This window comes from Rhipicephalus microplus, chromosome 5, assembly GCF_043290135.1.
Source record: "Rhipicephalus microplus isolate Deutch F79 chromosome 5, USDA_Rmic, whole genome shotgun sequence".
In the NCBI taxonomy this organism is placed as follows: domain Eukaryota; kingdom Metazoa; phylum Arthropoda; class Arachnida; order Ixodida; family Ixodidae; genus Rhipicephalus; species Rhipicephalus microplus.
This window is the reverse complement of record NC_134704.1, coordinates 17,214,560-17,242,467: the sequence shown is the minus strand read 5'-3', so window position 1 is coordinate 17,242,467 and position 27,908 is coordinate 17,214,560. Positions and strand designations below refer to the sequence as shown.

At 45.1% G+C, this 27,908-nt stretch overlaps 3 protein-coding genes across 3 annotated transcripts in view; 1 reads left to right on the top strand and 2 right to left on the bottom strand.

The window, feature by feature from the left end:
- Positions 1 to 343, bottom strand: part of LOC119174939 (acetylcholinesterase-1) — a 163,496-nt gene extending 163,153 nt beyond the window's left edge. The window contains exon 1 of the transcript XR_012895295.1: positions 76 to 343. The gene's annotated coding sequence lies outside the window, so the exon portion shown is untranslated. The remainder of the gene's footprint in view (positions 1 to 75) is intronic.
- Positions 1 to 17,085, top strand: part of LOC119173991 (oxysterol-binding protein-related protein 9) — a 36,969-nt gene extending 19,884 nt beyond the window's left edge. Inside the window, exons 13-21 of the mRNA XM_075894924.1 lie at positions 137 to 276; positions 2,198 to 2,397; positions 4,886 to 5,097; positions 7,241 to 7,415; positions 8,121 to 8,217; positions 10,372 to 10,497; positions 14,650 to 14,741; positions 15,610 to 15,718; positions 16,547 to 17,085. Of these exons, the coding sequence (XP_075751039.1) occupies positions 137 to 276; positions 2,198 to 2,397; positions 4,886 to 5,097; positions 7,241 to 7,415; positions 8,121 to 8,217; positions 10,372 to 10,497; positions 14,650 to 14,741; positions 15,610 to 15,718; positions 16,547 to 16,618 (1,223 nt within the window). The 3' untranslated portion in view covers positions 16,619 to 17,085. The remainder of the gene's footprint in view (positions 1 to 136; positions 277 to 2,197; positions 2,398 to 4,885; positions 5,098 to 7,240; positions 7,416 to 8,120; positions 8,218 to 10,371; positions 10,498 to 14,649; positions 14,742 to 15,609; positions 15,719 to 16,546) is intronic.
- Positions 17,086 to 19,862: 2,777 nt separating this feature from the next.
- LOC119174940 (U6 snRNA-associated Sm-like protein LSm8) lies at positions 19,863 to 25,495 on the bottom strand. The gene is made up of 4 exons (XM_037426075.2): positions 25,204 to 25,495; positions 22,305 to 22,345; positions 21,714 to 21,841; positions 19,863 to 20,364 (listed from the first exon to the last, which is right to left on the bottom strand). The coding sequence occupies exons 1-4, from the start codon at positions 25,232 to 25,234 to the stop codon at positions 20,274 to 20,276; spliced, it is 291 nt and encodes a 96-aa protein (XP_037281972.2). The 5' UTR covers positions 25,235 to 25,495; the 3' UTR covers positions 19,863 to 20,273.
- Positions 25,496 to 27,908: the final 2,413 nt, after the last annotated feature.

Genomic DNA, 27,908 nt, shown 5'->3' with positions numbered 1-27,908 from the left:
TTTGCGTACCTCTCGTATGGACTGTTCCATGCTCCTTATTGGGTAGCAGAAAAACATGAGCGCTCTTTTGGTTACCTCAAGCGGTCATCTTTCCTTCGTGTTGCATCGCTCTTCGACGGACGATGATGCGCAACAGCCGACAGCTCAGACACAGACGGGACCTTCACTCGATCGGCAGCCCAATCGAGCCATCGCTGGCACGTCGACACGGTGCTTGGCCATGGGCGTGTTTTGGCAGGACGGTCACCGTCGAAGCGTCAGACAAAAACGTCACCGGTACGTAGAAGATTCGTGAATCCGCTTCACTGCGATGGCAAAGAAACCCAGTACCGACGTATCTTATCAAACGTGACTTTTTTTTACTGATTTCGATGGCAGTTCTCGATCTCATGCCCGCATACGATAACACACACACGCACCCACGTACTATCAGCGTGAAATCAAACCCGAACAACAGTAGGCCTTCCACTTATCACCATGCACAGGCACGCATATATGCGCAGAGCTGTCGAACAGGGTGTGCGCGCCTATTAATGGTGATAACTGCACGGTGTGCACTATACTATATCGAAGATTTGCCACTGTTCCGGTTTCATTTGACGCTGATTGTACGTACTTAAGGTTGTTTTTTTTAATGCGAGTGCATTTTTTAGTCGGCCTATGTCAGGTGTCCGGCGTTGTCCTCGGCGGTGTCCGCCCGCCAGCAGGTGTTATCTCTCCGCTCTCACTCCCTCTCTTGTCTTTCTCTCTTGTAGCAATAGCTGCGGGCGCGCGCGCTTATTCTCGCCCCTAGCGACCGGAGCATGTGGTGGGACAAAGTGTAGGAGAGAGTGGGTGCAGTGCTTCGCCGCTTCTTCCCTCGCCATTCACTCTCTCTCCTTCCTTCTCCCCACTCTCCCGTCCGCTCTCGCCTTACTCTCGACTATAGTGAACTAGAATTCTAGTTCACTATACTCTCCGACCATTCGCTGGCTGGGCGCTTTTCAAGAATATCCGGAAATGTGTGCTCGAGACGCCGCTGTAAAACGCAAACGCTGAGACGAGAACGCTGACGCCCCACTCTTCCATCCGCGCGCTCCTCCCTCTCGACTGTTCGCTGGCTGGGCGCTTCTCAATGCGATGGCAGAAGTTGGTGAAGGCGACTGTCTGATGGCAACGGTATCCTCTGTCGGCGCAAGAAATGCATTCGCATTTCCTTACGGTTCCCTTCAAGGAGATGGGGGCATTTTTTTTTGTCGTCACGTGAAGAGTTACCAGCTTCGCATTACAAATCAGGTAGGAGCTATGGCTGCCGTAGCACGAACTTGTCGCGTAGCCGGCAAAACAGGCAGCGTTTCTGACGCGGTTGGCCGTCTGTTAGCGGCAGTCATGTGGCCCTGCGCCAACTGTCATTCCCGCTAGTATCGACGCGTACGGCGCTTATCTCACGAAATCTAGCGGTAGTGATGGTATCACCGATTGTGACAGCCCAACAGTGGGGCCGCAAGCCATTGTTGCTGATGGTAAATTATCAGCGCATCACTGAGAACTAACTATTCACAAACGACAAGAGCGGTAATAATAAGCACATACAAATAGAACACGCGTCTCATTCTCTTTCATGGTGTTTTTTGGCCAGTGATGTAGAAGCACAATTACAATACAGTATAAAAAGCCACCAAACAGTCTATTTCACAGCACTCTTCAACCTATAAGGATAACGTGTGACCCAGTTCTACACAAAGCCGTCGGATGTTCCGCTTAGACGACGGCGTCAATAAATCTGATCTGGAATGGCGGGTCATTACATATATACGACAGATCTCCTGCTGAGCGAAATCATAGCACCAGGGTTTTTTAACAAGTGTCGGTCTATAGTGTTTAGTTTGAAAGTGTGCCTTTTAAAGCTATAGCTTTACAGGAGCAAAGTAACTAATAATCGTTAAGAAATGCCGCAGCGGAGGGCTTCGGAAATTTCGTCCATCTGGGTGTCTTTAACGTGCACCCAAATCTACGTACACGGCCCTCAAACATGTAAGCTCCATCGAGAATGCAACCGCCAAGGCTGGGACTCGATCCCGCGACCTGCGGGTCAGCAGTTGAGCGCGATAACCACCTGACCGCTGTGGCGGATCAGAATAAGTACATCGACAGATGAAAAAAGAAAGGAAGATTGCTTTCGCCTCGTCTTCAGTGAATGCGAGTTTTTTCTGTGCAGCGACCCGTGACGTTGGAGTCTCCCGGCTGTATATGGGAAGAAGCGGCTGGTCCGACGGCGCGCAACCTGGCCGAGCTCTGTGTCTCGCTTCCCTTCGGCGAATTCCTGCTGGACCTGGACTACCCGTTGTCGCTGCTCCAGCATCGGTCATGTCTTCAGGCGCTGGCCGACTTGTTCGCCTGCCCGGAGCTGTTCGTGGAGTGCGTGCTCGATTCCCTTCCTCTTGCTAGTGGGGCACTCTAAAAAAATAACGAGTAAAAAGGGTGTCTTTTCGTCCCACAACAATAATCGTCATCAGGCTTGCGTGCGCTTCCTTTCTTGAAAACTCGGCGCTGGCCACTTTCCTATCGAGAATGCAAATGTAGCCCTGATAATGGGCATGTCGATCGTGACCGGAATGTACCGGGCGCGGGGCGATAGCGCCAGGGTGGAACGCTATATAGATGACGATTATTATTGTGGGACAAAAAGACACCCTTTTTACTCGCACTTTTTTTTAGAGTGTAGGTTGAAATGCGCTTAATAGTAAAGTTCGCCAACTTAAACTGCGCTTGGAACGAGTCACCAGAGTAAAAGCAGATCGGACGAACGCAGACTAACAACTGATTTGTTCAAATTACAGAACCTTCTCTCCTGGAACAACGCGAGTGCACAAAAAAAAACTGCCAAGACGATGGTACACACTCCCCGCAAAACACCTATCTAACCAAAAAAATCAAGCTCTTTCTCGGTTAGATAAACAGATGGTTCACTAAGCAGCGCCTCCTCTAGTTTTTCCATGCCAGCCAGATGCGCCCCATCCAGCCGTTCACCACCCTCTCCTCTATCCCTTTCCCCAGTCTCGCCTATCGCCTAGCCTTCGCGTTCGCCTTGCAGTAATGGGGGAGAGAAACCATCATGTAGTGCCTCACGAGGGAAATCATATGTATCGATCCGTGGGGCGGGGTCTTGCATTCCTCGTGTTGACAATGTTGGCGGTCACGCTAACTTTGTAAGAGATACGGTGTTTTTAGATAGCGTGGTGCCACGAGGAAGCTTCACTGCAACGCTACTACATGCGCCCTAATAGTGCTGTGATGCGTCATTACTTCGAGCCACAAAGAAGGAGCACGAAAGAAAAAAAAAATTACTTTGAAGTGGAAAACGTGCACGTCTATTACATCTCCAGTGAAAGCGCCCGGACGCACGTGCGACGCAAGCAGCGCCACCTAGAGTTTAGGTAGCAGAGTTGCGCATCTGTCTCCCAACCATGCACTGCGGAGAAACTGACGCACAGGCCGCGCTCGGAAAGCATGGCCGCAGCGCCGAAAGCAGACGCCATCCACCTGAAAGCTAGCTGCAATGTGTGTGCGGGTGTCGCCACATGTATGCATATACCATAAATGCGACACCCGCACAAGGTACTCGAGGTAATGCGCCAGTCAAAGCGAACATTTAAAACACACATACAAAAATAAAGGCGTTTATTCTCCCACACGGTATAGGCGGGAAAATCATCAGCCGAAAAAAAAATCATCGTTCAGTTCGTATACCTTCACTGTGTGTCATTCCGACCAGACGGGCTGTCGTCTTTATATAACATCATAGGCGTATCAGCTGGAGGGGGGGGGGGGGCAAGGGGGCCGCGAGCTCCCCCCCCCCTTTCGACAGCGGTTACCGTCGGCTTCACGATGGGGAAACCAACAACTAAGGCGAAGCTTTTCTTCACCACAGTAATCACTCAGTTATATTGTTTCGAGGTAATGAAAATGTTATATACCAGGGAATGTTTTATATAGTGAAAATTTTCGGGCATTTCTGCTGTGATGATTTTTCTTGAAGGCTCTTTGCGGTTCCGGCCGCCTATGCGACACTTTTGCGCCTTGTACTGTAGCATTGCGAAGCAGGTTATACGTAGTACAAGGCCCAAAAGCGTGGTGACCAGCTGTGATTGATATGTGGGGTTTAACGTCCCAAAGCCACCATATGATTATGAGAGACGCCGTAATGGAGGGCTCCGGAAATTTCGACCACCTGGGGTTCTTTAACGTGCACCCAAATCTAAGCACATGGGCCTACAACATTTCCGCCTCCATCGAAAATGCAGCCGCCGCAGCCGGGATTCGATTCCGCGACATGCGGGTCAGCAGCCGAGTACCTTAGCCACTAGACCACCGTGGCGGGGCCCGTCGTGTACTGTAGCCTCCTTTGTAATGGATAGGAAGTAGCAATCGTTTTATGGACCAGTCAGAGTACTTGGGCTGCTTCAATAAAAAAAATTTTCTTCATCGAAAATGATTAGCATCACCGCTGCTCTGTCAAAGCGGTTGTGAGCCGGTGATTGTGACTAATCTTTTTAAATATTTTAATTTTGCCGTACTGGAAGCGTCAGAAAGAATGTTTCCGCTTTAGTTTCTGATAAATCTGATCAGCATTGCTTATGGTCCAAACTACAAGAACAAACTATAACAAACTATAAGAATAAGTATTAACCTAACCCCCCCCCCTAACACCCCGTCACCAGGCAAGTGTGCGACGGCCGCTCAATTATAATACAGACGCTGTGAAAAAGACTCGGGAGCTTCACATGTAGGCCTACAGAAGTGGACGTTAAACACGCACACACAGAAGAATAAAACGAACTTCAGCGTGGTTTGCCGTTCATTTACCTGTTTGCAGTGCACCAGAATGACGCCAGCTCACTCGCAGGATCGGCTCGTCGACTCGTGCGTCAGAGCGAATGCTGCGCGCGCTACGCTGGTACCTGGCCGGTGTGTACTACGTCAAGCGAGGCGACGACGTCACCAAGCCGCTGGAACCGGTGCTGGGGGAGACGCACCGCTGCTCGTGGTCCCTGCGCTGCGGCCAGGCCGCGGGAGACCTGCAGTACGCTGCCGAACAGGTCTCCGTCAGCCCGCCGCGTAAGCGATGGCGTAGATATCGCGCAAAAGCGGGCCATAAAGGCTGGCACGAGTAGCGAATGACACTCTCGTTTCCCTGAAGCATTGCTTCAGACGTAAATTAATAACGTAAACTTAAATTTAGAAGTGAATAAAAAGACGTAAATTAATAACGAACGCAGAGGATGTGCGCTGCTTCTCAGTCTCCGTCTTTGAGCACTGATGCAAGAATGAATTTGCACCAACTACCGTGTTACACTCTTGTCTTTCCAGAACTTCCTTACAAACACTCAGTAATGTAATGCCGCTCTTCGGAATATCCATAAATTGAGTTCTGAAAAATAATCCTGGTACCAAATTGTTGGTTCCTGTTCAAGCGTCATTTTGGATACAAGTGATATTAGAGCATTGTCTACTTAGGATAAGGTGCAATTGGCTGCTACGATAATCAATAAAAATTTATTAAATCAGTTCGTTGAAAGAGCAGCAATTAACTGCTGCGATAATCAATTAAAATTCATTGAATCAGTTCGTTGAAAGAGCAGATGATTTTCCTGTGACCATCTGGGAACGTTGCGGCACCTGGCGGAGCAGTCTCAACCACGCGGTTGTTTCAACATGGCCTCCGAGATTTACTTCAGCAGCGCGATAAACAGAAAGTTAACCCAGCTTTAATGAAAACCAGTCGAACATGAAGCCACTGGGTATATAGAAGACGTCCGTTTTACTGTTCTGATTTCATTGTAGCAACTGTGAAACCGAACCGGTTACCTTCAGATTACGCACCCGATTCCCTACCAATCGAGCTAGGGTGGCGGTCGACCCCTTGTCTACATTATCGGATATTACAGTGTTGGTCAGCGCCACGCATGGCAGTTGCAGCGAGTGGGGAATACTGTTTTTTTTTTTTGCCGGAGGGCATCACGTAGTCTGCAAACCTTCATCGAGCGGACAACTGACTAATAAGCTAGCGCGTACCGTATACATATGAAGGCATGAAGTCTGCCGCAACGAGAACCTCGTTATGAATGACTGAAGCAAGTAACAAAATTTTGAAGGATTAATTGTGGCTTTGCTTAACATAAATATAATGTAAGCCATGGCAGATAATGAGGCCGAAAAAGGTACATGGGACGTTAACCGTACTGCTTAATTGTATTGCAGTAATTGCGACATGGCTGCGAAAAAAGTCAAGTGGACGAAAAGTATGCCGGTGTAGCTGAATTCACAAGAGCATGGGGCGCGTAATCCGAAGGCAGCAGGCACGGTCCCCAACGGCGGCAAACTGTCTTTTCGTCCATTTTACTTTCTTCACACCTACATCATAATTACTACAATACAAATAAACAGTACGGTAAATATCCCCGACACCTTCCTTGGTTTGATGTTTAGAAAAAATTTATTGCCACAAACGTCAATAACGCTCAACAGAACATTTCCCTCTTGGACATACTCTAACGATGATGACAAAACAGACGTCATTTACATGAACATGGATATGAGATGACGTTGAAACAACATGTACATTCGATGGTTCACACAACCACAAAAAATACTTCAAGGTAAACAAGAGACACAAATAAAACATAAATGTGTACATTTTGCATATTTACATGTTGGCATGCATCGAAGCCATGTCAAACAAAGAAATGGCCGGGTCCTCGAGATTCCCTTTCTTCCAAGTTAACCCAATGAAGACACCAGAGTACAACAATGCCGGCGTGCAAGTATATTGTCAAAGATTACGGTGTCCCTCAAACTTTCTGGGCAAATCAAGCATCCGAACATGATGCGACGCGAAACATAAACTCTACGGCTGGCATCACCGTTAGGAGTCGCAAGTCTGGTACTGCTTCACGCAATATCTGCAGTGAATTCGCAGCTACCCGCAAGCAATCTTCTTCCTAGAGGAGCGTTTGGTACGCCTCCAAAGCATGTCGTTCCAGAATACCGAAGGACATCAATACGACTGCGAGAGTGATGTCGTCATATCCGGCATATTACTGATGTCCTTAGTGGAGCTTTCGCGCAATCTGACTATTCTCGGTGAAATTTACACTAGGCATTTTAATGCATTTCTAAGTTATTATTACTCCATTACAATCGAATACTTGAGTTATTTGTAGAAAGTGTAATGCATGAAATGCTTTTATTTTCCTCGTAGGAACGTGCTTGTACGCCGAGTGTTCGTCCAACGGCATACGAGCTTTGGCCCATATTCAGCCCGAGGCGTTTAGCGTCGGTTCGTACATACAGGTCCGGCTACACGGCAACGTCAGCGTCTACGTAGGCCAATATTCAGAAGAATACGTGTTTGAGTTGCCTCCCGGATGCGTACGGTAAGCGTCGACCAAGTGTACACCCTTGAAATATTTAACGATATAACGCGAGCGTCGACCCTAGTTAAAATATTTAGTTTCGGGCGCTGGAATTCGCACATTCTTTCAAGGTCTGTGACAGGCTGTGGTTCGACTTTAATCTGTCTATGCCCAGGAAAGGCCTACGCCAAGGAAAGTCAAGAGGGTCACGTTAGGTCCCTATTATCGACCAGGTTCGTTGGTCGATAATAGTTTAAACTTCTTTCTTTTTTTCCACACCTAAATGGGAAGGGGGGCGAAACATTCGCGGACACAAGTGCCGCTAGATATACCCGACGTTTCAACAAGCGGACATGTCTTTTTCAAGGCTGCAACTTCGCGACATCGAAGAAGAGAAGTCTGCTCGTCAAAAAATCGGTTCCCCTATAGCGGCATTCCATTTCCGCGAGTTATTAATCCGTTCAAGCTTCCATCTTCCGAACTTCCACAATGGGGTAACGACGTTTAGGGGTGTTGTATGGCCGACTCATCCGAAAGGACTCACTAATATAAATGTTGAGTAGATGTTTCTTGGATGAAAACCCCCTTTCAGTGTATTGTACGATTGGATTGAAACTTTTCACCGCCAAAGTTGTATAAGATATTTTAAGTCCTCATTCTGATTCTCTACAATGTTAAATGCAAACACTTGGAATTTAAAAAAAGATTTAAACCTTCTTGCTGCAGAGACCTTGCGAGCAAGCCTTGGTTCGAGTTCTGCGGCGTCGTCAATGTCAGTTGTCGCGAGACGGGCTTTTACGCCAAGATGAAGTTTATATCTAAGGTACGATTTGCCCTTTTTGCTGCTACTGCACACTACTACATTTTTACTTGACAGCCGCACTCTTAGCACTAAAGAAGCACTAAACTAACTGATTATTTGAAACCACATGCTCCGTGTGGAGTTAAGAAACCCTGCAACACTTTTTGAGTGCTTTCAGAAAGCGCTGCCGTTCGTTATAGTCGAGGTTTCTGAGAACACATGAGCCCAACATTGAAGTGCATTAAGTGGCCTGGACAGTTCTCGGTCGGTCGAAAACAGTGGCGCAGAGAGGGAGTGGCACGCTATGCCCACGCCTTCCCCCCCCCCCTTTTTTTTTTGCCATGGCATACATGGCTGTAAATGGCACTCGACCACATCAAAAAGTTGCCCCCCCCCCTCTCTAAAAACAAATTACGCCATCTCTTACTAAATGGAATCAGGAACCATGCGTAGATGCGAAGCAGCGGGCGCTAACGCTTACACGGGCGGTGACGTTGACGCGGGCGTTCATCGCGGCGTTGCGCTGGAGAGAAACCTGGGAAGGCGCAAAGCACGCAGTGATGGACGTAACTGGTACATGTCAGTCGTTAATGGGCAGCGAGAGACAGACGACTCCGTTTGGACACAGCGACCCGCAGTCAGCTTTTAGTAAGCGCGCACGTTGCGAATTTTTATTTAACAACGCACAAGAGAAATCTCCCACCGGCACTACCTTGGAGGTGAAGTTCTAGTGCCGATGTGTACCGGGTGGTCAGTAAACGGTTGTGCAACGCGAGCAGTAGCTTTATTTCAATCAAGAAACTCGCTGGCAGACGCTGCTTGCGCCGGCGTTGCGAGGCGAGAGATTGAGATCGTAGGAGGAAAGACAGTGGGAGGGGAGACGCATTCGCAATGGAGGTTCAGGACCTCTTTTCTTATTTGCTCCTAAAACCTATTTACATTGGTATTTTTGCAATATAGGATGGTCTGTGTGATTAGAAAAAGTAGTGAACGATTCAGAGTACTGTGTACTCTACTATGCTCTACAGGTTCCGCGATGATGCATACTGTAGCCTAGCGTAGTCTTCTGGTGATAGGCAGTGACAATACTGCTTTCTCGTCATCAGTGTACCTGTATGCAAGGCAGCTGGGACCTTAGCCTGCCCCACTTTAAAGAGGCGTGCTATGAAACTTTTGTTTGCGTACTTGGACAGCATCGGTCAACTGGACAAGCTGTAGCTGTAGCTTGACACCACGAAAAAACTATTAACGCACGTACTCATTTGATGGTCAAAGAGGTGGCCTTTTCCTTTCTTTTCTTTTTATTCTATCATCTATATTTACAATTTCTTTTTCTCTCTCTCTCTCTCTTTGTACTTTAAATCCTCAATCCCCTTCCCCACGCCGAGTAGCAAGTCAGCGAATTTTACATGCCGGCTAAATTCTCTGCATTTAAATAAAGAGTTCTCTCTCTCTAAGACTGTCTTAGCCGAATTCAACGCGGCCGTGATGACAGCGAAGAAGGCATTTCTTTCAGCGACGTCGCAGGTACCACAGAATATACTACGACCACAGCGTTCGTTACTCAGTGCGAATAATCCGGATATTTCAATTTGATTGATATGTGGAATATAACCTCCCAATACGACATTATGATTATGAGAGACGCCGTAGTGGAGGACTCTGGAAATTTTGACCACCTGGGGTTCTTTAACGTGCGCCCAAATCTGAGCACACAGATTTACAGCATTTTCGCCTCCATCGAAAATGCAGCCGCCACAGCCGGGATTGGATCCCGCGACCTGCGGGTCAGTAGCCGAGTACTTTAGCCACTAGACCATCGCGGTGGGGCTCTGGATCTTTTGATTTCAAAGGTTGTAGTGTGGTCATGCAACGCTACTTGAGGACAAGAATGTGTAGCGCTGAAAATCCGGGGACAAAGTGAGGGCACGAACATACAGGGGCGCTCGTGTATACCGTCTACACTTTGTCTCCGTCCTATTAGCACCACACTTTTTGTCCTCGCGTAATCAACCAATTGTTAACATGCCTTCTTAAATTGACATTGCTCCTTTTTTTGTAGAAAAACGGAGCTCAAAATAAAAGAAAGACTGTGCCCTCACTATCGGGTACATTAAGCACTGCATGCCACTTGCTATACTTTTCTTTCTTTTTTTTTTGTATTTGACGTCGCAGGCTCCCGTGCCGGACAGTCAGAGACACAACGTACAAGTCGACGTGTACAACCCCGTCTTGAATCGGCCCTTCGTGCGGCTGCACGGGCGCTGGGTGGACAGCGTGACGGCCTCCTGGGCGTCCGGGGTGAGAGTGTGCGAACCAGCCTCACGCAGTTGTTATTATAACTTTAACGTGTCACCATCGGCAGTTTCACAGAGAAAAATGGCGCGATCTTGGTGAAGCCAATCGGAAGCATGTGTGACGTATACAGGAAATGCTAATAGGTAGTGAGCCAGTGTAATCGACACGAAAGTCAAAGCTAACTAGAAAGGTATTATGGATAAAGATACTAACTAAAAGTTTCAAGTACGAGAAGGAATAAATAAGATAAAATTAAGAACCAAGGTGAGGTTGAGACTATAGACCTGGAAACTCAGCAGTGAAATAGAAACAGACTTCGTTAATCGGAAGCAATGTAATGTCAGTGGACGGTGGCATGTAATGCTAACGCGTTTCTCTAGCGCTTACAGTTAAAGCACTTTTTTATATTTTTTTCAGTGAGCATATATCAAACGTTCTGCTGTGTAAAACGTATGCCAGCTGCACTCCTTACTATCTCTAACTTGCTTCTTTCAGCCCATCTATAGGTTAGACACGCTGCTTAAAGGCACGAAAAGCCAAATAGCAATTTATCTGACTGAAAGATCAATGTATGACAACGTCTAAAACGGTAATATTATCAACAGCAGTGCCTTACTTACCGAGAAATCAAAAGTGGTTCCAAAATTCCGTTTTCACCTGGATAGGTGGTGCCATCTAGCGGAGCCAAGTTGAACCAAGCAAGCAGAACCATAGCCTAAGCGATAGCAGAAAATTCCTCAATGACCATTATTGCTGCTGTGCCTTCCACTAATTTCGCTCTACTGCTAGTGTCGGCCGCCACGCAGTAAAGCCGGCCAACGTTGTGCACGGCAACAGTGACGTAAAACGGTCCGCTTTCAGGCAGGGGATTTTAAGTGCGCTAACGCGATGCGGACCACTAAAACGTGGTTTAAATTCAAAATATGCACTTGGCACATAAGTAGCACTACGAGGTTTTTGGACCGCTATTTCAGCAATCAACGTCGACTTAATACTTGCCTTTAGTGTCCCTTCAAGCATGCAGCCTTTCACAAGGGCACCTTCCTAGGAACAAATATGGCAAATATGGTTCGTCGTGGCCTTTTACTCCATTGTGTTTTTCGCACTTAAAGGGACCCTACAGCAGTTTTCCAAGTAATTGTCGAATGGCTTTATCAAAGAGCTTATTGCCCCACAAATCAACTGCAGCAAAAAAAAAAAAAATTCTTTAGAATCCGTCAAGTACGAGCAGGGCTACAAGCTCGCCGCCTACTTTCAGCTCTGTCTCTCCTTTCATACTAGCATTGAAAGCTACACAGGGAGGGAAATGCTTCCGTTCGTCATGGCCTTGAACACTGTTTAGGAGTGAAGATCCTTAGGCCGACACCCCACCGCATCGCCGCTCTCACACCTCTTCATCTTTCTTTGTCTCTGCCCACAAACCGGCGAACGCGCGAAACCATTGCTTCGACCCTTTCGTCTTCAACGACGTAGCATTTTCAGGGTTCCACTCCAACCAACGGTGGGTCCGTTGCCTGGGCTGGCTTACGCTGCGCCGCACACTCACTCGTTCAGTCGTTTCTGCCAACGAGCCCAGCAAACGTTCTTCCCACACGCTCTCCACTGTAAAGGGTAGGAGGTTGATGATGGCATCCCACCGCTGCCACCACTTGTAAAGGGTTAGAAGGTCGATAGCAGGAACGGCGGACTTCTTTAATGTAGCTGGCTTCCCGCCGTCGTCCACATAGTTGGTCTTCGCCGATGAGGGGACGCGTTAAGAGAGGTAGAACGAAGATATATTTACATTATAGAAGAAAGATACGAACTGTACAGGGATCCAGAAGATCCCGCAAAATGTACAACAGAGATTCAGTTCATGATTCCGCTCACGATTCAGCTCCTGATTTACAGAATGTTTCGGCCCGCCGTCTCCTCTACACCGGGATCCGAAGAAGGCGGCGGTAAGTACTCTCGCCACAAATCAGGGGACGAAGTCTCAATGGTCCAATGGAAGCACGAGCGCACCACACAATGACGCATCCGGCCCCCGTCTTGAAGGCGCCGCAGGGCGATGAGGTAGAGTCCGGAGAGGAAAGGTTGAGCTCCTCCGGGGAGATGGCCGCTAACCCGAACGTCAGCAGCGCTCCATGCTGCTTTCAGCGTCAGGCAGTCCAAACGCTCGATCCTTGAGAACGGCTCCTTCGGCGTCTTTCCACGCTTCCGGACTGACGGTGCTTTGCGATGGCCTCGCGTAGATGACAATAGCCGAGTCGAGAGGTTGACTTAATGAGACCCGCTACAGTGGCGCCGTCCCCTCGCTGTTCGTTGAGAACCGACTGCTTCCTGTAACATCTACAGGACAGCGTCTTGCAGACTAGGCGCGGATGGGGTTAAAAGCCTCCTTAGTAGACCGGCTTACGCACAATGGCGTCGGCCCAGACGAACTGCCAGGCCAAACGTAACACCACCCTACCCATAAAAGTCAGCAGCAAGATCGGGCGCATGTCGTTTGCGTTCGAGTTTTAAGGAGCTTTGCTCATCGGTTGTATTCGCACACGGAACTGCTGTTTTTTTTTTTTTTTTTTGCTTTGAATACGCGGTTTACCAACATCTTGAGCGAGAACGCGGGCACGTGCCGGCATCCAACGGCGGCAACGGTAGCTATGCAGCTCATGATGCTCAAATTAGCCAATAGCCGTGGACTTTGGGTTTATGGCGCAGTCATTTGGGATTTCTGGCTGAATTTGAGAACTCATTGTAAATTCCCGGCCGCCTGCTGCGCTATAATTGTTGACTCACGTGTTCTCGGATCCTCGACTACCAATTATCAGAGTTTTTTGACCATGTTGAAAAAGTGTTGCAGGGCTCCTTCAAGAGAAAATGGCAAAATCTAGTGGCTACGGGACATCACTATTTTGCAAGTGTTATTTTTAGAAACTCTTTGTTAAATATTTATGATTCCGCATACGCTGCATACTCACACATAAAATCTCTATGCTTCAGGCATTGCAATATATATCCAATTAACTGATATCAATTTCCGGTGCAGAATTATTACGAATGTAAGCCTGAGTTTCCACATCTTATTAACTTGTATCCTCTAAAATGTACAAAGACCCAAATATAATTTCTGCTTTTTACAGCTGACACAGTTTAGCTTCCTCTCTCATATGCCACCAACTTCATATTGGCTTAGCAACTGAATCAGGAGCGCTTATAGATCACTATGCTTATAGATTGATTTAAACAAAGAAGTAGGAGTTGGCACTGAAATTAAGGTCATCTTTCCCGGTGAATATTTTACGACAGGGATACGCCAGAAATTCATGCAGAATTAGGTGTTATAATATGCAAAGCACCGTTTTGAATATGATGAAAGACGTTCAGAATGCCGGTCAGAGTATCGTGTTACAGAGACTGGAGACCGGCGTTTGAAACTGACCCCTGGAAATATTTGAAGAGCCAAAAAGATCGTTTCTGTCTTTTGAAAAGCAAAAAAAAAACTGGTAAAAGATGGAGAATGCGGTACGTGTTGTAGAGTAATACTGGGCCAGAGAAACGACCCGCTGCATGCGACGAATAGATGAGGCCATGGCAAAATGGTAAGTTGCAGCCCACTACAGCGCAAGACTACACAGCGGACGGAACACAAACGATGATGACGAGCGCTCGTCGTTGTCGTTTGGGTTCCATGCGCTGTGTAGTCTTGCGCTGACTTACACTCGTCGTTTGGGTTCGTTTTGTCCGTTGTGCCTGTTTTCATAGTGTGCCATAATTATGTACCAACAAGCCCAACTCGCCACCTTATTCAGTTGCAGCTAACAGGCTAGCCTGATGACCAAGAGTACCGAATGTGAGAAAAAGTGTTGGTGGTTTCACATTCCAAAACACGGAAGTGCTTGATGGAAATTCCAATCACGCAGGGTTTAACAAGCCGCTAAATTTAAGTACACAGGCCACTAGCACTTCGGCTCCACTGAAATGTGGCTCCCGCGGCTGGGATTGGATCCCGCGACCTTCAGGTCAGCAGTGGAGAAAATAGCTGAGGTAGTGTTTCCTCCAGCATAGTAATGCTGCCCAGACAACCTGCCTCAAGATAAAAATTAACTATAGACCAGTTTAAAATTTTTGATGCTAAACAGCACATATCATATGTATTTTTTTCTGCTGTTTCAGGAGACAAAGGAAATACTGCACTCAAAGTTACTGAAGCAGGCCCGGCGGGAACCTGCTGTCGTCATAGAGGACAATCACAAGTGCTCTACTGTGTTAGTGGCTATTTAAAACCAAATCCATGAGTTAATTGAGTCTATCAGGATAAGTGTAACTCTTTTCAACATTGCTAAGCATAGAACTATGTCGTGTTGTTTAATCAAGCATCCAAGTTGCTCCTTGAAGCACTAGTGAGAAATGATTCATATGCTCAGGTGTGTTGGCACTGAAGCGACTGAAAGTAGCCCTCAAAGAGCCCCCCCCTGCACACACTTTACTAAGTAATCATCCGATAGCATCGTTAAACAGCGTACTGCCTCACGGATAGACTGCTGCAAAACTTTTAGAATCCGTTAAGTACAAGCGGAGTTACAGTGCTTTGTCATTCGATTCAAGCGCTATTTCGTACCAGCGAGGTAGCTGAAAGATGCATAGGGAACAGGGGGACACTTGTCAGCGCACGTCCACACCTTGAGCGGTTTTCTTTTTTTTTTTTTTCGATAGCCCGGCTTACTTTCAGCGTGATCGCGTGCGAGGGCACGGGAAAGCATTTTCATGCAGCTCGCGATGCTCAATCATTGCCGATGGCGAAATTCGAGCAGGACAATGAAGAGTTTCCCAAAAAGAAGTTTGATTCCCTCTACAATTAAATTGAGAAGCTACAGCAGAAGCACATTATATTAATAAGTACCAAATATTTCAATATTTTTCAGGCTCTACTAGTTATTTTTGTACTGCTACGAGCAGTGGTGTAGAGATTAATTTCTATGTTCATTACATTCATGACCTTACTGTGAAAAAAAAAAACTAAAATGAAGTGCCGGAAACCTAGCTATCCCGTCAATTCCATGCTGCGGCTTTGCTTAGTGCTAGGTCCTGCACATAGCTTGATTTTACTGTGAATCAACTTTCATTTTTACGCAGGGCATGGAGAGGCATTACCGAAATGCTGCACCGCCGAAAGTTTGAGGAAGCTTACAATAGAAGGCTAAATTTGCTGAAGTCTTCGGCTGATCCAAACTACCAGCCAATGGTAATAGCTCATCTAAATAATATTAGAATGTTGTTTGATTAGATGCCCAAACAGCAATAAAAATAAGTGTTTTTTCAGCACGAAAATCTTGACGCAAAAAATCGCTAATGAGTTGAATGAGCACGTGGTTTATACAATAGGCTGAAGTGCAGTAGGCTGAAGTGAACAACAAATGATCGTGGTATAGCCAGTGAAGTTGGCTCCGCAAGCAATGTGTCCAGCTGCTGCACTACACACAAGCTGTGCATTATGATATGAAGTGTTATTGCGGGCTTACTGGTACATGCTGAACTTCAGATTAACAGTGCTACAACGGGACAAAGAAAGAAGGGACAGGAACAGCGCGTGGTCTTGTCCCTTCTTTCCTTCTCCCGTTGTAGTGCTGTTAATCTAAAGTTAAGTATGTTTTATGGTTATGCAATCCTCATTGGAATGAAGTTTATCATACTTTTGAGATTATCTTACAATGATTTGCATGCAGCAGATTCTTTCAATATTCACTGTCTCAAAGATATTAACATTAATGATGATGGTACGATTCAATATACTAAATTTTAAAATGCTTTTCATGCACACCTAGAATACAAAAAAACTAATCTTCTTTTATATAGTACTACTATATATGACAAACATCTGCCAAGAACATTGAATATGATGACATCTTTTCAAGTCAGATGTGACAGCATCACAATGAGAATGAGCCTTAATGTATCTATATATCTTCAGTGGCAGTGTTTATTATTCTTACTATTAAAGCAGAGATGCTGACCTGAATTGAAGCAATGCTCAATGAATTCAATGTCCCTGAACAGATGCTTCTCACTGCAGCTATTCAAGAAAGAAGGAAGGACCTTCGTCTACAAAAATGACCTGAAAAGGAAATTTGACGAGATCAAGTAGTGCCTGGAACATTACCGTGCATGGACAGTGCTACGATACCATGTGGCACGCTGGTGTGCTACCTATTAGGAAAGTAGTTGTGTTATTTTTATATATATATAAGTCGAGATGTCCTTCGAACTTTTTTTCTGTTCATTTGTTTTATATTAGCGCATTCTTGAAGTGAAGGGCATGACGACCCGTGTTGCCAGATGCTAATGAGCAAACAAGTGAATACTCATCACAACACCAGAAAGATTATAATGAGCTTGCCCATTCTTCAGAATGTTCTCACGTATGATTAAAAATGTCACTGAAATATGAAGGGGAGTTCAAAAAATCCCCTTATTGTTTTGTACAGTGAAAATGGCAGCTGTGAAAAAAGCATGTAGGTACTAGTTAACATCGCCTGCAGGGTACTGTTTCCATATGATTGAAGGCACATTTGCCAGCACATGATTAAAGTTACTTGCTGGTTCCCCAATATATACCTGACTACAACTATCAACCAAAGGTGTGCACATGGGGGCGGGCGAACGCAAAGTCTGCCCCATACATTGACTTAGTAGGACGGCGGGGGTGCTATGAACCTTTGCCCCCTTTGATGGGAAACCTTGCACACACCCATGTAGTCAACTGCTTAGTCGTCGACAAACATGCTGTTAGTGAATGACAAACGTGCATTGGTGATTGTGATGATCACTAAAATAACCATACTGATCACTAAATAACCATACAAATGTCAATAAAGCCAAGAAATAGGGACAAGCGACTATAAAGTTCAACAATCAACTTGGAAAAAATGAAACCTAAATATTATAAGAAAAACTGGCAACTTTGGCGACAATGAAAACAGGCAGAGAAACACTACACACACAGAGTGCCACTTCTAGCAATGCTTACATTGAAATGCACCCGGTATGTACATACACACCACGCACTGTTACAGGCCCTCAATGTGTAGTCACATTCAAGCAATGCAACTCTTCAGGTGATAGTGAAATGAAAGCCACACTAAGGCATTTATTGCCCGCTTTGATGATTTTCCTGGCCTTAATGATTAATTTTACCAATTTATCGTGGCTTCTGGCAACAACCAGGCAGGTGCTAAAGTGTGTGTGTACTCTTTCTCTGCCCATTGTCATCATGGGCAGAGACTGCCATTCGGAGTATGTTTGCGAACACACCCAGACAGTCATTTGGAGTACCTATGTTTGAGCACATACGAAAAAGACGTACATTAGTCCCACTTTTATCTACTGGCTTAAAAACATAAATAGCAAGTCCTGCTGTTCAGTTTTAATTAATATGAAAAGTTGTTCAAGCTGTACCTTTTTCTTTAGGGGGCCTCACATATCTCTTGGGAACGTAACTTTGAGAGAAAAGCCGGTGCATCATACAAAAATGTCAAATCAACACTGGTGTGCCTTTTAAACAGAGGTACACAAGCCATGTGTTCTCTTTATCTCTGTAGAATTGGCACGATTAAGGAAACAAACAAATCTGCGTTAACACGACTCACCTAAAGTCACATAAGCCTAAGTGCACCTCATGGCTCGAAACCTGCGAGACCATATAGCGTTTGTGCAGTCGTCATGGCATTCGTACAGCTTTAAATTTGTAAGATGTAAAAACAGCATTTGCATGATATGAAGTACATGTCAAAAATAGGCACGCCGTCATCCTAGGCGATGAATTCATAAAACAACTTGTGGGTTCTTCTTTATAGACATAGCTTTTTAATTTTGCATCAGCCAGTTACATAAAGAAAAAGACAGAACTTCCGTTTTTCTGGATATTTTATGTGAAAGTGTAAATGTAGGGTGCTTACTGGATGAAAATACTGCAGGTTTGCATCAGCCAAAGCGCCCACACGTTTGTGCAGTGATTATCACGTGGCTTATATCAGCTTGCAGGTTTCTTGGAAAGCCATAAGAACCTTTTTATTTTTTGACAAAGTAACAGACAATACAAGCACAAAATTTTAGTGAATACAGTAAGGGAATTTCTTTTGATAAGTTAGATGAGCAAAAATTAAAGCATTGTAAGCGGTTCACTGTTGTCCACATAAGGGAGTATTAAAGGGCCCCTAAACCACCCAGCAGTCGAAATTTAGTTGAGGTGAGGAAGTTGTGCTCGAGTTTACAACGAACACGTAGCAGTGAGAATTTTTCGAAACGGAGCCGTAATAGCGGAGACACACGCATTAGATGATCGAAACATGACGATCGCTTCTTTCCATTTTTCCTACGCCACCCTCTTCCAAGGCTGCTTGGCCCCTCCTCGCTGAGTCAGTTGAGTGTCTCTCATCATCTCGCGTGGCTTACGTCACAGCTGACGCGCTATTTGAGACAGCGTCTACTTCCGGTTGCCGCGATCTGCCACTCCGACGCCCCAGCTCGCCGTCAACTGTGTTGTGTGTGTCATCTGGGTGCACTGATCGTTGACTAACCGCTGTTGCTGTTGTGCCGGCCCGTGCCCCTACGTTAGCCACTTGGCGGTTGCATAACGGGCCGCAGATGTCAACTCGCAAGCGGCAACACGACCAAGAACAGCAAGGTGCGCGCGAACAGCTGTTTACAGAGTGACGGGAAGTCGTCAGTAGTCGTTCGGCCAATCGCAAGCACCGAAAGTGGTGACGTCATCGAGTTTCACTGGTGATGTCACACATGTCAGTGGCGGGGACCGGAAAGGAGAAGCTATTGCTTCTTCGAAATTGTGGCACGCCCGCTACCAGTAGCGCTGTGGCGTGTGGCATCGCTGATCGAGACTGCATTCTGCACGTGATGCGCTTGTTTACTTGAAATGTTTGGGAAAATATCGGAGGGGGTTTAGGGGCCCTTTGAATATCACTCTTGACACACACACACACAAGGAGCAAAGTTGACCACAAGAGCTAAACAAACACTGAACCCTATCTAAAAAAAGTGACATTTTAGTCCTAGGATACCTCTCAGTGTTTGCTGAAGTGGCAAGAGATGCATTAATCCTCAATGCGCAAATGACAAGTGAAAACGGCTTGCAAGAAAACAAGCCTCGTGATGACCCTGCGTTCAATAGATGGGTGAAAAATGCACCATCCAGCAAGAAACAAGGCTGCACAATGTCAGTGACCTTTCCTGACTGACAACGCTGCCTTCACCCAGTTCAGATGACTGCACAGAGCGGGCACTACACTTCAATGACCAACCACACAACAGGACATGTGAAGTCTGGATTGACAAGTTCTGCAGGACAATGAAAAAACTGACTAAACTGCACTTACTTTCATGGCCATAGGCACATCGATTTTTTTTATTATCTGTTATGATAATATAAGAAACTTTAATTACCAATTACAACTTCAACATTTGACACGAAGCTGGTAATTTATTTTCCTCAATGAAGAAAAGACTCCCCCATGTTTATTCATTTTTCATTAACTTGTTAAAATTCCATCTTCAGTAAAACTGATGTTTTACACACTGTACACCACTAACATTTCTTTCTAACACAAGCTATGGACGAGCTTCAGTGTCCTTTAGTTATTGCATGGCTGCAACCATGCTTTAGTTCCCTATGTGGGACAAAGTAAGGAAATAAGAAAAGAACACTCATTATTTCTCAATGGAAGCAGCCCTAAAGCAGCAGCTTAGGCAGGCTGCCAGGGTCCTTGTCAAAATAACGCACTCTGCGACTAGTGAACCACAGCATTCAGCGGTTCGGCACGCATGTTTGCCAAGTCTAGACGCATGTCCAATTCGTCATCCACCTGCCCAACGACAACCCTGAAAATGTACAAAGAGTAAAATGTGTGTAAAGAGATCAATATCACGGCTAGTTTCTCTACGCCACTCCTTAGGTCGGGTTAGGTGATGTAATGTGTAAAGATAATCGTGCTTACATGCAGAGATATCACTGACGATGTTTCTGAAAATTGCACTTGAACTAACAGATATAGGGCAGATAAGGAACCAGGACAGAAAAGACAAAACAATGAAACAAAAGGTGCACCTGTAATCATTTCTTCTTCTGTCCGTGTCTTTTTTGATAATGTTATACCCACTAAAGGCAAACCAACAGGCCCAAATAACAAGCAAGTTTACTGCTCTACAAAAGTGTTAATGAGGTATAAATGCCAATGATACTGCAACACTGCTCTCATCTATGAGAAATGTATGTAAGCCACTACACTGTGTCAGGCAAGCACAGGTGCGCTCAACATGACTTACAACAGAGGGGTGGTGACCTCACGAGTAAAAATATTGCGCATGGCTTTAACTTGTTTTACAGCGATAGAGTTAATGAGCTCATTTCACAGAAGTTACAGCACCGGTGTAGTTGGTTGCGAGTGAAAAATCATCATCTTATGCATGACTAAAAAATCGAGAACAATATAAATAAAATAAACAATAAAAAATCCTGGATCAGAGAGGGTATTGAACCCAGGTCGTTGCATGGCAAGTGGATGTTCTACCACACGGCCATACATCTGCTAGTGAATACATTGAAAATAACTTCCCCTATTTGGAAAATCTGTGAAAGTGGCACATGCTTTACTAACACGCATCCTACATACATGCTCCCCAATACAACATGAAATATTGTTGTAATACTGCGTGGTGCACGCATCCATTGGAATCGGGCATCATAACATGTGATCATCATAATGACATTGTGGTTTAAAGCCAGTTCCCCAATACGAAACGCACACACTATACCGCACCTGTTTTCTTAAGGTCACGTAGTGGGTGCATAGAAAGTTCGACAAGGGGTCATGCGCTAAGTGGTTGAAGTACACCCTAGAAACAGAAGGTTGCTATTGCATTCAACTCCTATAGTTGAAGCTTTAGGGTCCTCAAATTTTTATTTCAACAACTAAATATTATTTTTGCTTATTTGGGATGATACCCAAGTGAGAGAAACACATTTAGTAAGGAAAATAAGGGCTAGTGGAAGCCATGTGCAATCTTTGAACTCGTGGGGCCACGCACTCTTGTGTTGCAAGTGTACATGTGTTCCTTAATGTGGCCAAGAATACTCAGTGTCAATTTCAATACCATAAGGTGATTGCAGTGAGACATTAAACCAGTGTGCGCCACTTTAACATGCCCCAACTGTTTCACCAGATACGTACACATTGTCCCCTCGCACTATGTACAATCCAAGGGGCACCTGCTCGACACCGTGGTCAGAGCTGTAGACACGTTCGTGGCTTTCGTCCAGTATTAGGTTAATAGTCTGGTCGAAGCCTTTCAGTGTGCCCTGGAAACAGATGGTTTGAAACTGTTATGCCTTTACCACTCTAACTAGCTAATAAAAAAAGAAATCAGGTGTTAATGTATGCATACATTTGCTGTTCTCTTATGAGGCAGCTTACGCTTACTGACAAGAACATGAAGTATAATTAAATCCTTCACTGTCCTCCGATGCACAAGGAAAGGTGACTCTTTTTGCAATAGCTGCACTTCAAGAACTGAACACAAGTACAGCTATGTTCACAAGTTAGGCAAAACACACATCTAGTGCTTGGGGCAGGTACCAAAGTAGGATGACACATAAAAAACTGAAAGAAAGACTGCCAAAGACTTATACAATTAAAACTTCCTCAGGTTTGTCACTCATTCGTGCTTTTTGTACAGTATTTTGATGCCAAGAATTTACAACTAATGCAATAGCATACAAACGGAGATATACAGAAGCTGTGATGTCAGCTGAGAGCACTTACCACAATGTGACGACCATCAGCAGTAATTATCGATACTGTGTCTGAACAACAGGTCAAGAAAAAAAAAAGCGTGGCAGTGAACATCAATATCTTTCATGAGAATTCGGCTTCAGGAACAAAAGGAATGGGCCCTGCAACTTTTCCTGAAAACTCAAAATCCAATGGAATGAATGTGATGCCTCATAATGAATGTCCCCATAGAATCAAGAAAATATATTCGGACAAAAAAAATGAACATACACAGGAAACGAAGAATAAGACAGGAAATCAGTTTTTCTCCGTGTCCTGTGTATGTTCATTTTTTGCTTTTTGACTGAATATAGCTTCATGATGCAATGCACCAACTAGTTCAACAAGTGTTATTTTCATAGAATGTTTTAAAAATAATCGTAGAAATGAAAAAAGTCTGATGTTTATCTCGTTCCGCCTGTACGCATGCCCTCCCACCTGTGAAACTGCCAATGATAATAAAAAGCCCATTACATTTTTTTTTTGCTAAGTCCTGTATTTTACATCATTAAGGTACCTTCTTGAGGCTGCCATTGGCATATGAAGGGTGAGAAGAACAACCACCACTTTCTGTTGAACATTCGTTCAAGCAAGATGATAACGAAATGTGGCCACTAGAGGAGAGCTTGCACAAGGTGCGCCAAACCGAACATTTACCGAGCATTGACGCGTTTCTCATTTGCCTGTGTCTTTAAATCCCTTGTTCTGGCTCCACTATACCGGCAAAGCCACTTTCTTTCCACACTTTCCTTATTGACAGAAGCAGTATGCTTCAGGTATAGAACTTATGATAACAATCCCCCAGAGACTGCCCCCTGCCAGCTTTCATGCAGGCCTGTAGCACCAAAAGAGTTTAAACAATTTTCAGTACGCTATAACTGTGATGCAATGGCATAATATTTGGCTTGCATGTTCATGCCAACACTGTCTACAGATTGAAAATGTCTTTTTGTAGCACTCAAGAAGTGTGCTACATAAATGTTAGCTTTACAGCTCAAACCTCCAAAACTCTTGGCTGTGTGTGGTGATGCGCAAAAGCTATGTATACATTTTGCATAGGTTGAACCATACCTTAAGTCTCTCGTGACACAAATCATTTTTAGCACGGAACGAGAACTTATGCTACAACATAACAAATCATCTTGCACCTTTGAAAATATGCAAGGGAGGCAAGTAAGATATATAAGATATATTTTATCAGTAATAATGCACTAAGAAACAGCTGTATCCATTATATGAGTCCTCTAGTATGAATTTATCTGCCGATATTGGTCAGTGAAAAGTCCACAAGTAAATAGGAGGGAATACCAGGGATGCAGGCAGACATTTCCTATTTTTTTTTAAGGGGGGGGATGGAACCTTTTTAAAACGGCCATTTTTCTGTTTGCATGCCGTGACAAAAAAAAATTGGAGGGGGGGTGCCACCTGGCTACACCACTGGGGAATACAGCGCGAAAAAAGACGGGGACATGGAAGGGTGGAGCACACAAAATCTAAGCTCTGGCTAAACATAATTCTCAGTTGACACGTGCAATCATTGAGGCAAACATCTTCAGAAAGTTTGGTATCACATGCATCAATACTCCTTCAATAGCCCTTTCATCTTGTGAGGTATCATACTTGAACGGGTCTTGATTGACAAACCATTGTGTGCAGTGGCGTTTGCACTATGTATAATATTCAGTGAAAAATTTTTGTCAGTTTCTCTGGTTCTCACGCATGTTACCGGCATAAGTATAAATGTTCATCGTTCCCTTCCATTGGCCCCGCCGCGGTGGTCAAGTGGCTAAGGTACTCGGCTGCTGACCTGCATGTCGCGGGATCAAATCCTGGCTGCGGCGGCTGCATTTCCGATGGAGGCAAAAATGTTGTAGGCCCGTGTGCTCAGATTTGGGTGCACATAAAAGAACCCCAGGTGGTCGAAATTTCCGGAGCCCTTCACTACGGTGTCTCTCATAATCATATGGTGGTTTTGGGACATTAAACCCCACTAATCAATCAATTCCCTTCCATTGAAATAACTGTTGTAAGTCAGCACAGTGTGAATCACCCTTCTTTGTCCCAGTCTTCGTTTGCACTGCGTTCCCTGCAATGTTCAACCAACACGCCCGAGCTTCGATGCTAAGTTCACAAGTTCACCTTGGAAATGCGAGAGGATAACCATCTATATGTTATAGCCACGCCAAAACATGACTACTTGGATTTCAAACATTGTTTCATCTAAACTAGTTATTTTCGACGATTAAAACAAGAGCACAAGCTCTCAGGCAACCATGCAATGCTGCTTTTGACACTGTCATTTGAAGGACCACTTACTAAAAATGTGTTTTTTGGCACGTACAGTGTGGATCGTATACAATGGCAACATGGGATGGCTTCTGTTTCCTGATAATATAGCATCGCCGCTCATACTATGGGGGTCTGGCAAAGAGCAAGATAGGTGATGCTTGGTTTGTTCGACATACTACGGCAAAGCACACTATAAAGAAAAGGTAGCGGCGCGCGGAAATGAAAACACTTTGCAACAAAAGCAAATGTATTAACAGAATGTGTTCACATGGTCTTTAACGGAACCTACATTTGTCATACTGTTTTCATACATAGATAAATAAAATAAATTGTGGGGTTTCGGCCCGTTTTGACGTTCTTTTGTGCTCGGAAGACGCACTGAACACGCGTGCACACTCAGGGAGGTTTAGCGGGCACACGTAGAAGAGAGAAAACACATCACACGTTTCACGAAGACAACAAAATGCACATTTCGGGAGGAGAGACGGTTGTGAAATCGTGAGGTCAAACGCGCGAGTATGCACACCGATTCCCGCATTGGCGCCAGTCCAACTGTATCAGGCGTTTAAATACTAAGACAAAGCAACTTCACAAAGGATACGGTTGACATACCCTTCAAGCGATGCGGCCATGGTGAGAAAGTAGCTTTAAGCTTTCTTCGCGAAAACGACAACACGACGTTCGACTTTTCACGCACACCGGCTCTTGGGCGAGTACAATTTACATTAGCGTAAACAAAAATTGATTGTCGCCGCCAGTCGCTTGTGCAAGGCAATGACCACTACAGCAGCGTACTGCTAAAGTAAGCTAGAAAAAAATGCGTAAATTTCGAGTTAATTCGGGCAAACTTTGCGAACGTGCATGAACGTAAACATGTGTTGGCAAGGTTCCATTTGGCGTTGCATAAGTGGTTGCCAGACTGAAAGGGTGGTTGTTGCCAGACTGCCGCTAAATATGGCAGAAAAGTTTTTTTGTAGTTGTGGCTTCTTAGCAAGAGTTTGGTGCTATCCGCGGTGCACTTCGGTGCGGAGCCTAGCAGAAGTCGAGCGCGGTGCTGCTGTGCAATTAAGAGGCCGTTTCAATTCCGTTTTAATTAACGGAAGGAACCGAGCCTAGCAGAAGTCGAGCGCGGTGCTGCCGTGCAATTAAGAGGCCGTTTCAATTCCGTTTTAATTAACGGAAGGAACTGAGCCTAGCAGAAGTCGAGCGCGGTGCTGCCGTGCAATTAAGAGGCCGTTTCAATTCCGTTTTAATTAACGGAAGGAACTGAGCCTAGCAGAAGTCGAGCGCGGTGCTGCCGTGCAATTAAGAGGCCGTTTCAATTCCGTTTTATTTAACGGAAGGAACCGAGCCTAGCAGAAGTCGAGCGCGGCGCTGCTGTGCAATTAAGAGGCCGTTTTAATTAACGGAATAAACCTCCCATTACAGAAGTCGAGGCGCGTTCTCTTGCTGTGTACGCAGCTGTGCGATTAAGATATCGCGTCTCAGTATTAGGGATTACGGGGAAAACTGATTAGAGTCGCAGGAGGGGATGCGCTGCCCCCCTTCGCCTTTACTTTTCTTTTTTTTCTCTCTCAGCTGATCGTGTCGCGTCGACCGCGCGCTACGACGGGGGACGCTACGCTTCCGCGGATAGCACCAAACTCTTACAAAGAAGCCACAACTACAGGAGAAAAATTTTCTGCCAAATTTAGCGGCAGCCTGGCAACAACCAGCCCAAAGTCTGGCAACAGATTTATGCAACGCCAAATGGAACCTTGCCCATGTGTTGTGGTGTCAGTGGCGATTCCGCAATGTCGAAAAAAAAGTTTCCTAAAATTATGGTCATAATGAAATGTTTTTAAAACTGTGTAGTTATTAAAAAATTATAAACTATTGTTTTTACTTTTGTTTAAAAGAAGTTAAGTTACAACGTTAGTTCAACAGTGATTGTTAAAAAACACCTATCATCATCATAGTTTCAGCTAATTGTCTCGTTTCTGAACACCGGGACTTTTAAAAATGTTTTACAACCTATGGGCATTTACGAGTGCAAAAAAGTGATTTTCACGTTTGCTTCCGTTCAGTGTGCGTTACCACAGAACACCTACCAGTGCAAACCGTGCGCATAAACTCGGGTAGGTGTGAGCTGGAGTGGAGGAGGTGACCCTCAGGTTAAGTTGCGCGCCTTCCGCAAATCAAGCGGCTGCGGGGGGGGGGGGGAGGTAAATGAAAAGAAGATAAAAGCGAGCCCCGTAACTGTCTCCAGGGGAAGGACACCTCAACAGTAGCTCACGAGGGTTGGGGGTAATGAGGGATTAAAAGGATAGGGAGGAATTAAAGGTATAGAGATGGAGATAGGGGCAGCTAGGACAGCCACATACGGAAGTAAGGAGAAGATAGGAAAGATAGACACGGTCGCAATAATCCGAGGACGGGGCACCACTCAGAAAGAGCTCTTGTCGGTGTCAGGAGATGGCGTAGGGCGAACCAGTCGGCCAGAGCTGCACTGTCGTCACATTTGGAACATCTGAGCGGCTGCGGCCGCACAGACGTTCCAAATGTTCGCCGGTGTAATGAATACATCGTGCCTTTCTTAAGTCTACATAGGTCAAGCGAAAAGGTTTCCTGGGGTAATGTGTCAGTTGTGAGTATCATATTTCGAGCTTGATGAAAACTGTATGCCGGAACACATGCACATGTTGATATAATTCTCAAGCTGTATTCACATATCTCACGGTTATTCTTTTTTTTTTTTCTTGTGGGTTTCTTAAGGACCAAAATGTCCAGAGCACTTCGGGGTGTGCTGTTCAACACTTAATGAAGGGATGACCGGTACCAAAAATACAGTGATCACATAATTTAGAGGCACTTGTTGAATTGTTACAACTGGACTGGACTAGGACCCGCAAGTTTACTGATTGGGCTAGTTGCGAAAAATGTGCTTGGTACGAAAAATGGAAAATGAGCATTAATTTCAAAAAGACTGTTGTTCTGTCATTTACAAAAAAAAAGTAATGCCGATTATTGCAACATACTCTTTCAATGGTCTCCCTTTATCAAGAGTTATGCAGTACAAATATATTGGTGTCACATTCACTCATGATCTTTCATGGTCTACTCACATTGCCTCAATATTTAACGTTTTCCTAATATCTTCATCAAACAATGCAGAAAGCCGCAGAAAATATTAAACTTTTAATGTATATATCTCTTATTGTTCGCCCAATCATCGATTATGCCTCCACGGTGTGGTCACCTTACAGACAATGCGACATAGTCAGGCTAAAAACAGTACAAAAGAAAGCTGCCCGTTTCATTTTTCGC